Source organism: Castanea sativa, chromosome 10 (genome assembly GCF_040712315.1).
Source record: "Castanea sativa cultivar Marrone di Chiusa Pesio chromosome 10, ASM4071231v1".
NCBI classification, from domain to species: Eukaryota; Viridiplantae; Streptophyta; class Magnoliopsida; order Fagales; family Fagaceae; genus Castanea; species Castanea sativa.
In genome coordinates, this window is record NC_134022.1 from 5,406,062 (window position 1) to 5,417,158 (window position 11,097).

Below are 11,097 nucleotides of genomic sequence, written 5' to 3' on the forward strand. Positions count from 1 at the left end.
GGAATTTTGGAACAGCTGAAAAGTTAATCCAAAATGGATGGTAGGTTGATTTTGCAAGATAATTATACCTTATATATTTTTCTCAAGGAAAAGAAGTTACCTTATATTTGTAATGACTATTAAATCTATAATAACTAAAACAACAATATTTTTCTTATGATTTTTTTATTTTAGGAGGGGGGTGTATGAGCATTAAATCTAAAAATAATATATTGCTTATAATAGTTACCAAACAAGACTCGGTTTATGTCTAGTAAGTTACAACACGTATTTATAGGTTAGGAAGATGGGAAGATGAATCAAAAATCAAAAAGATAGTAATATTGTATGTTGAGTGCCGGCTTACGAGTAAATATGGGTTTATATCTCTTACTAGTTCTATGTCTTTGTTTGTACTACAAAGCTGTTGGAGAAGGAACAACCAATGTGAAGCCAATTCAGGTACTTACATTCATGTTTTTAAAAACTAATGGTACATTTGGTACACTGAATAAGAATTACGGTAAAAATTGTAATCTTTATTACTAGTAATAAAGTGTGTTGTAATGTAATAACTAAACCTATTCATTAGTTTGATTGTGAGTTATAACATTATAATGAAACATAATTCTTATGTTTACAAGCAAAAAACTCATGCTTGAAATATGTATATGTTTCGTTTCGTTGAAGGTTTTTTAAAAATATTTAAAAGCGTTGATGTAAAAAATAATTGAAAAAAAAGTACATAGTGGTATAAGTAAATTACAAATTTAAATAAATAATTCAATTTAGCTACATAGTCATGTTGTTTTAATTGAAGTTCTTATATATGAAGGTGTTTTCAAGAAAAATAACTAACAATATTATTCATTTATATTTTTATTTATAATTTAACAAAATTTATTTTTACTAAATCATATGTGTGTAGAAAAAGGTAGTGAAATTAGTCTTTTGTTTTAAGTATATTGGAATAAACAAATACTATAAAATACAGAAGATATTTTACTCAAACAGAGCATTAGTATCTGTACTGCTATTTAAAGGATTTCCCCTAATTGAAAGCCTCATTTTTTTGGTTCAAAAATACCATTATATCCCTATGTTTAAGTAGAGACAAAACTAAAGGATAATTTGGTAAAATACACAACTCTAACTCCCACTAAAATATTGCTTACAAAATAGGGTCACTTTCCTATTGATTTTCAAATTGTTTTATTCACATATAAATTAGATTCTCAAAAAATAATTATGACACTGAATCCAAAAAAAAAAAAAAAAAAAGCCTCATCGCACAAGTGCAGAGTGCGTGTGATGAAGCTAGTTTATTTTTATCGATCTAACAATTAACACAAGCTATTTGGGTAAGAGAGTAAATAATTATCCAAATGTAAGATTGCCCTGATATATAAATAGTAATAAAATTTGAGATGTCAAAGTAGCAATGACATGTATGACATATATAGTTTTAATGTTAATAATATTTATAATTGACACTAGGAAAACCCAGGCATGCATTTCTTGATAAGAATTTGTTTACAAATTTAGTAGGCAAATATAATAAATTAGATTACTAAAGTTAATTTTCTATTTTTCTCATCTACTTGCTTCAGGTATATTAAAATCTATTGTTAGATTAACCATTTTTATTTCAAAGATCCAAGACTAATTTTTTTCTTTCACTTGTACAGCAAAGAGATGACCATGAATTTGATTGCGTGGATATATACAAGCAACCGGCTTTTGATCATCCTTTACTTAAGAATCACAAAATTCAGGCACCACTCGATCCCACGTATTTTGTTTTCCTTTATTTTTATTTTTCTAAAAATTAAAATCAAGTTCTAAATAATTAGGATTCCACGATATCTACTTAACATAATTCTTGTAAATAAAGCCTTAAAGTTAGGATTTTTTTTGGGGACAAATGAGGGTATTCAAACCTCTTCAAGTATCTAAATATTTCTTTGGAAATATGCAGTCCCCCCATCCCACACATATTAGGTTATTACAAGTAGCTAGTGGATATCATGAAACCTTAGAAATCTCTAAACTGACTCCTCAGGGTTAAGTTAGGATTTTGAAAATAATTAATTTTATGTATTTGACCATATTACTTAAAGTTTTTAAATAATTTAGAAGTTTTGTTAGTACTTTGGAATACCTAAATAGTGGATACCAAAGAGTGATAATTTTCCTAATTGTAGCAAGTATAGATTATTGGTAGACTATGCAAATTTATCATTCGTGAGTGCCTTGTTTTATAGAAAAAAAATCATAGTTTGTTATGTTTTAATGCATTTTTTGTATGTGTGATGCAATAAATTTATTTGATGTTTCATTTTTCCAATCATGTACTTTATGGTACAACTTATGTACTTAAAATTATGTATCTCCAAATTCTACTACACATATAAAATTCTATTACCAAATAATTAAAATAAATTTAAAATTCATTTTATCAGTCAAGTTTCAACAATTAGTGATCACACTCTCAAGTAGGGATGTTCATCAAACCATACACACTGCAAAAATCGTACCAAAATTATCTGTAAAATGGCATAACTGCACCACATTGCAAGTAATAGTGCACCACACTGCATAGTGCAGTGCAGTTTGCGGTTTTATAATAAGAAAAACACACAAATCTCACCACACCACACCACACCGCATACTCTTTATATATTAATATATATATATATTTTTTAAATATAAAATATATTATTAATAGTTTAATAACCCTAATTTTCAAAAAACAATTGATAACTTTAGCAAGTATTGACTAGGAAAGCCAACCCAAAATAAAGAAAAACTAGCTCAATAGTTTAAAATTTTGTCCAAAATAAAGGGAAAATTTTGTTTTGGGTTGGGTAGGATAAGCCCAAAATTTGAAAAATATACCGAGTTCAAACCATTCAAACCGCATCTTAAACACGGCACCGCAAAAATGAGGTGCGGTATGGTTATGGTTTTGGCTAAACTCTGAATCGCATCGCACCACACGTTACATGTGACCGCAAAAATAAGGTGTAGTGCAATTATGATTTTGGCTAAACCACATCGCAAAATGTAGTGCAAAAAATGGCCCAAAATTGCACCGTACTGCACTGCACCGCACCGAAAACAACCCTAGGTAATATAGTATCTTATTAATTGTTAATAAAAGTAATTAATTTTTAAATTAATGTCATTACTTTTTAAAGTTATTAAAATCTAATTATTTAATGTCATTAACATCCTCTTGATCAAATTTAGATCTTCTAATAAATCAATTGTTTACTCACTCAAAAGAACTAGAGTAATGCTACATATAAACTAATTTACAACACTTTTACAAACTGTTGATGTGGCTTTAGTAATTTTCAAATAATTATTGGTAAACATAAATGTAATGTTAGTGGTAGACCCATATTAGAACTAATAAGAATTTGTCACATCAATAGTTTGTAAATATGTTATAAAATAATTTGTAGCTATAGCACTACTCAAAGAACTATATTACTTCTTTGTTATTCATAATTTTTTTGTTACAATTACTTTATTCTTATTTAATTTTTAATTTGTGCTGAGTAGTTTTATTTTATTCTAATTATATAGAATTTTAGTTCATTTAAATTAATAGAAAACAAAATGAATTTTTATCTTAATTTACCAAACTTCATTAAAATTTAACTTTCACAAAAATAAAAATTCCCTACAACTTAATTCATAAAATTATTTGGATCCAATTTTCTCATTTTCTTATTATTTTAATGTACAAATAATTCAATTGAAGACTTAGTGTTAATATTACTTTGAATAAACCTAAAATGGACTGCTTACAAAGTTGCCAATTTGGGTTGTGTTGGTTTGGCCTTCGCTCTCACAGCCCAAAATGCCAATAGCAAATGTTGGAAATATTCAGATAGCCGAAAAGATTCAAGTTATTTGCTTGAGAACAATATCTTACTGTGATTTCTAGTTTTCTATGGTCTTTGTCTCCATAGTTAAGGTTGTTCTGCACATATTGCTTAGATACATGTGACTTGTACTAAGTAAACATTTTTATTTTCTTTATTTACTTTTATTTTTTTTAGGTGTGTATTTTGTATTTACCAATTTAGATTTAACTTTTATTGTTTACTAAACTAACATGCAATTAGTTTAACTTAACAGATGGCTCCAAGTTTTTCTGGAAATGTGCTGAATAATTATGACACCAAAATTGGTAAATTTTCCAAAATTGGCCTTCAAGATGAAGGGTGTCCACCAGGAATGGTACCTATTGTGAAGATTAAATCCAATCGCCTAAGAAATGAGTATTCTCACTCAAAATATCATTCTAAAAATTTTACAGACGATAACCCGAGCCAACAAGTAAGTTAACTATTTATATTCACTTTTTATTACTATAAAACACAAATATATTTAAACGTAATATTTCGTACGTGCTCAAATTCTTATGTTTTAATTATTTTTTCTTTTCTATTTCAATGACCTTGTGGTTTAGTGGCATTTTTTCACCTATCCTATATCATTTTCATGTCATATGATATGAATGACCACCTGTCTATAATGGCAAAAATCCAATATAAAGACAAAACGTGGATTTTGACAGTGAATTAACGAGGCTGTCCTAAAAGCATCATTTGTTTCTTATACAATCAACAACGTTTGAGTTTGTGAATATAATAATTGGGAAAATTGTATGCTAAAACCCTATAGCATACAATAAAGTTTACAGATAATATATATCATTAGCTAATATTATAAGGCCAAAAGGTATTAGTTGAATTATAAGGTTCTTGACAGTTGGCATTACAAATGCTTTATAATGTAGAACATCATTAGTCTAAAATCAAAAGTAATTAAGTTTCTTGTAGGTATATTTTTTTTTCTCAATAATTATAATCTTCAAAATTTAACATGCATTCTATGATTCAAATGTAGTGTTCTCTTATTTATTTATTTCTTTATATATCTGTAACCACTCCCCACTCTCTGGATTTCAATCTATACCTACCAGTATCACCTCCTAGTTAACATTGTCAAATCTTTAAATGAATTTTTTTGGTATATCATGGTATTGACATAAAATAATAAAGCCACTGAATTTTATAGGGAAACTTTAACATTAGTAAAATATAATTTTCTAATTCATATTATTTAAATGGTGGCTATTGATGGCACTATTATGTTAAACTAGATGTAGTTCATAAGCTAATTCTTTTTTCTTTTCTTTTTTTGGTTTCTAGTATGCTACATATATATCACACAAAGTCGAAAAATAGAATTAATCATGGTGCTCGGGCGATTTTCTCTTTGGACAATCCAAGTGTGGAAATGGGCCAATACAGTATGGCTCAAATTTGGTTCAAAATGGACAATTCAATGGACTTGAAAGCATACAAGTCGGTTGGGCAGTAAGTGACAAAATATATTTCTGTGTCTCTTGACGAATCAGTTCAATATACATAGATTGATGTCATTAATAATATAACCTTCCTTTATATTCCATATTACACTGTTATAAAGGATTTTTATATCATTGTATTGACATTCATAGGTGGATCCAGTGTTATACGGTGGTGATAGTCGTACACGAATAACAACATTTTGGACAGTAAGAACCAAATCATTTTCATTCTTAACTATAGTGTTTATAAGTACTTTCATGAATATATCCCTACTTTCGCTTATATGTTTACAGGTAGACAACTTTGGGAAGACTGGTTGTTTCAATACTGAATGCCCTGGGTTTGTACAAGTGCATCCTCGTATTCACCCTGGTTCGCTTGTCGCCAATGTTTCGGTATTTCAAGGACAACAATTCGTTGCTGACATTTTGATAGCTCAGGTAATACATTGTCCATTAAAGTGAGAAATCATGCTATGATACATCATTCTTTTTTTTATATTAATCATTTATGATATTATTATTCATTTAAAATATTTACTAGTAGAAATTCAACAAAATTGTAAGTGCCATTTTTTTTCTATATAGGATAGAATTTCAAACTATGACGGTTACTTTATAATGATTGTTTTTTATCATCAAGCCAAAACAATAAATTGTTTTTGGTGTTGATGGAGTTTGAACCCAAAATTTATATTCACTAACAATATATTTTACTAATTGAGCTAACATGAACTCATAGATATCATTTTACTTTACTAGTAAAGCCAATATTTTTTTTAAACATAATGAATCACACCTATATTTTTCGACAAGGGTTGAAGGGAAAAGAGAATACTTTGTCTCATTAAATAGCCCAAATACCTAAGAGACAATCCTATGGACCAAGAAAAAAAGAAGTGGAAACAATCACATTGATAGTAATTTCTCATAAAATAATATGTATATTATAATTATTGAAAAAAGAAATACTAAACCAAAGATCTTAATTTCTGAAATTATTGCCTGATGCAATAAGAGTAGCCATTCTATTACCTATTCAATTAAAAACCTTTTTTTTTGCTTAAATGCGAAAATGTTTGTATTTTTTATTTACATTGGAGCACTCAATGAGAATTTGTTTAATAAAAGAAAGTATGATAAAGGAAAGATTCAAATCTTGGATGCATTTAATTTTTTACCTTAAATTTTTACTTATGACACACCAAGCGTGCTCTTTATAGTGACAACGGATTCACCAAAACAGATATAGAGACTTTGGGTTTGACTGTAGAAAGTGAAAGCACAAATAATAGAATCAATTTACAAAATAAACACTGGAACTTTTTTTTTTTTGGTTTTACCACGTAATAAGTACAAAAATAAAATAAAGGCCAGATTGTAAACTGCAACCTTAAAGTTTGAGAGTGTTTAGATTTTACATCTAAAAGTTTGATGGTGTTTAAACTTTATACCTTGACGTTTTAGAATTTTGAATTTTACCTCCAAAATTTTAGGACTGTTGGATTTTATTCTATAAAGTTTAGAGGTATTTGGATTTTACACCCTGAAACTTGAGAATATAAAATTTAAACACTCCCAAATTTTAGAGAATAATATTTAAATTTTAAAATTTCAAAGTGTAAAATTCAAACACTTGAAAACCTCACTCCTAAAGTTTGGGTTCAATTCCATGTTGCCCACATTTTACAAATCTTGGCTCCGGTATGTATGTGCTTGCGTTGATTGGTAACAGTAATTGCCTAGGCCAAGCACTCACGTCTTACTTTATAGCCCGGTAGAATGCATTCACCCATACCTTGGCCAGTACAATAGTTCTTACCATCCATATCTGAAGCTACCCAGTCTGCGATGCTTATGACATCCCAGTTCGCATGCACAATCGAACACTTATGCAGCAAAACCTTGTCCTATTATTTATTTGTACAATTTTGCATCCCTACCCACAAAATCGCATTGTTATGTCGCTGGCTTTTGATTTGGTCAATTAAGTAGACCTTGTCCTATTACTATTTGGGCTTGTTTAGCTACCTATGTGAATGCAGCAAAACCTAAACCTAAAATCTAAATCTCTCTCTCTCTCTCTCTCTCTCTCCCATATATAATATGAGGTTAAGCAGTGACTTTGTTCTAGAGAAATTTAGATTTCTCTTTATTTGATTTTGGTGAGGGAACTCTTTGGGTGTATTTGGAGTTTAGATTTTGTGTAATTGCCATTGTGTTTAGTGCTTTCGGTGAGAGAGCTTTATGGGTGTTTTTGGGGTTTGGAATCCCATAAATCTTTATGCTCTGTGTAATTGTCTTTTCCATTTTGCATAACATACTATTATTTAGTTACACGCCTAATAAATAAGCATCAAATGCATGTTTTGTTGCATTGTAAATGTATTACACACTAGCTTATATGACAAGTTTTGATTGGTAGAATATAAATTAGTACACAAAAGGTAGTATAGAGGATTTGTATTCTTTGCTTTCCTACACTCTACTGCAAAAAAGACTGCTAATTTGTTTGCTGCTGCTAATGCTTTTCATTTTAATCAAAGTCATTTTCATTTTATTTTAGTTAAATGTTCTACATTACAATGATTTTTTCTGCTAAATTTTAAAGATAACATCTAAGACTTATAGTGTCAAAATATTCTCATTTGTCGACATTTCTTATACTTCATGCAGGATAAAACAAGCGGTCATTGGTGGTTTACACTGGATAATCAAAAAATAGGATATTGGCCCAAAAATCTTTTCACTCTCTTAGCCAATGAGGCTCGCTTTTTTCAATTTGGGGGCGAGGTATATAGGAATATAAATAAGCCGTGTCCACCGATGGGGAATGGTCATTTTCCAAGCAGGGTTTTGAAAGAATCAAGTTATTTTGCACAAATGCAATCTGTCAGTCCAGCATACAATTTATTGGATATAGACCCCATTATTATGGATAAGTCCGTTACCAGTGTAGGTTATGACTTGATACCTTGGGGAAATCAACGTGGAGATTTGAAAGTTACCATGACATATGGGGGACCTGGAGGGAATTGTGGTCAATAATAGTTGGTGTATGCAAAATACAAATAAAAGGAACAAATGTACTTGGTCTTATGCCTATGACACAAGGGTGTCCAATAAAGAGTAATAATTTGCTAATGGTAGGGATTTATGATGACTTTGGAAGGGTGATTTGACAGTGAATGACGGTTTTTTGAATAGTAAAATAAGAGTTTTAGGGTCTGTTTGGATAGAACTTATTGCTGAAAACTGAAAACTGAAAACACTGTAGCAAATTAATTTTTTAATGTGTAAAAAACACTGTTCACTCTTTTTACTGTTCATATGCCTTGGTGCACTGTTCATGTCCCATGAACAGTGCACCAAGCGCTGGTCTTTAAAAAAAAAAAAAAAAAAAACGCAAACGCAACAGGTAAACAGGGATCCAAACGGGCACTTAGTATGGATTTCATGGGTTTTTGGGGATGAATGGCTACTTTAGCAAAAGTACTCCAAAATGACACTCTAGTAAGTACAATATTATTACTTATATAAAAATATAAATCGTATTGTCTACAATAAGAATCTTCCAATAAATGATAAAGAATGATGATCCCTTTCAAGCAGCCATTGGAAGCTTCAAACGCTCTCTAGTGATTCACATGCACAAAATCATAGAAACCTTTCACCGTGAAATTACTCTTTACAAATAGATATGTTAGCAAAAACATTGAAAATCAATATTATTTTCATACATTTTATTAAACAATTAAATAGAGAGAAATTAAGAATTAGAAACCATGTAAGCACCTTTACTTTGCAAAAATTCAAAGTAAAAGAGATATAAAAAAAAAAACACTTTCAATCTATTAATGAAAATTTAATATCTAAAAATACTAATACAAATGGTGCTTTTTTTTCCTATGGTTTATCAACAACGAAGAATTTGAAATCAAGATAAAGAAACACTAAACATACGTACAAAACATCATAGAGCTGGCGTACAACTATATTAACAGAAAGAAATATCAAAATGCACAGAACATAAACCATAAAATAAACTCACAAATAAATAATTTAACAAACAACTAATGAAGAAAAGAGTATGTACGTACCTATTGGATTGAGCAAGTGTAGAGAGGGAAAATTCCCGACCTATCACAAGCTAACACATTATACTACCAAGTCCACAAAATACAGCCAATTACAAAGCACCACGTACTGCTGCTAGGCTTTGCTATTACTACTCAAAAACCAACAGAAATTTGCCAAGTGTCGTTGAAATAGGGGCATAAAATGCATGCAAAAATCAATCACACATCAACAAGTGTAAGTGATGACATAAGCAACCTGGCGCATGTAAGTGATGACATAAGCAACTTGGCGCATGTAAGCAATGACATAAGCAACGACACATGTCACCAATCAAGCTTCGCCATGTGTCGCTCACCCACCCCCAAACTCTTATAAATAGAAGCCTTCCTAAGGCATTTCTACACACACACACACACACACACACACACCACGAGATCCATGCCACAAGCAGCATCAAAGAAGATTCCAAAGTATAGAAGTTCTACTGGAATCAAGCCCTGAAGCCTCCAGGAATTTCAAGAACTTCAACCTCGAATACGAAGAATATTCGAAGCAAAAACATCCAAACTACCTGCCTAGATCTCAAAGGTCACTGGAATCAATCTCAAAAGCCCCAAAAATTTCAAGAAACTACACATTGGTGAAGCTCTACGGATTCATACCTCCAAAGCCTCGAAGAACTTCCACCGCAAACCTTCAAATACAAAGAACATTTGAAGAGAAATCACCCAAATCATCTTCCTAGATCTCAAAGTTCACTGGAATCAAGCTCGAACGCCTCCAAAAACCTCAACAAACCATAAATCAACGAAGCCCTACGGATTCAAGCCTCTAAAGTACTAAAGAACTTCCACCACAAAACCTTTGAAGATGAAGAACGCATCAAGAACATGAAGAACAAAGAATTTCTAACAAGCTCATAGCCAGAGATTCATTGTAATTCAATTTCAAGGGTCTTCGATTCATCCTTTAGCCAAATTGAAGGATATTTGGTGTTCAAGTCAAAATCACATTATTACAAATATATTTTTCAAGAAGATCGAATCAGAGGATTACTCTTTTGTAATTTCAGGTAACTGTACCATACATTCATCAATACAAATTCGCATTTGTGAAACTATTTTACTTGTTTGATTTATTTCGAACTAAGAAATTTAGTCTTTCCATAGCAAGTAAAAAAGAAAAAAAGTGAACACCCAATTAAGTAATTGACATTCAAATATATACTACCTACTAAATGGATATGTTGAAGAAGATGAAAGGGTAAACCAAAGTGAAACCAAACCAAGGATTGTTAACCTTAGATCTTCACTGATGAGGTTTTATAATAGCATTGCCTTTTATTTTTGATCTTGTTTGTATTAGAGATATATTAGCTCACTAGTCGCTAATCTGATCCATACGGTGGACGAAAAAATTTATCAAAATTTATCAGTTTAAACGTAACATATAATACTATCCAAAAGATATTGTAATTATCCATTCAACCATTACATTTATTATTATTATTATTATTAATATTATTATTATTAAAGATAGAATGTTATTATTAATTCTCAAAAGTAAGTGTACAAAAGTATAGAAAGTTGCCAAGTTGGTGCCCACATGCTTAGTATATTGATAGAACTAAAGGACACAACAATATA

The 11,097-nt window shown here is 30.2% G+C and overlaps 1 protein-coding gene across 1 annotated transcript; it reads left to right on the forward strand.

Moving 5' to 3' along the window:
• Nucleotides 1–354: 354 nt before the first annotated feature.
• LOC142611912 (protein neprosin-like) lies at nt 355–8,419 on the forward strand. The gene is made up of 6 exons (XM_075784063.1): nt 355–441; nt 1,668–1,754; nt 4,132–4,332; nt 5,522–5,578; nt 5,666–5,812; nt 8,048–8,419. The coding sequence occupies exons 1-6, from the start codon at nt 355–357 to the stop codon at nt 8,417–8,419; spliced, it is 951 nt and encodes a 316-aa protein (XP_075640178.1).
• The last annotated feature ends 2,678 nt before the right edge of the window (nt 8,420–11,097 follow it).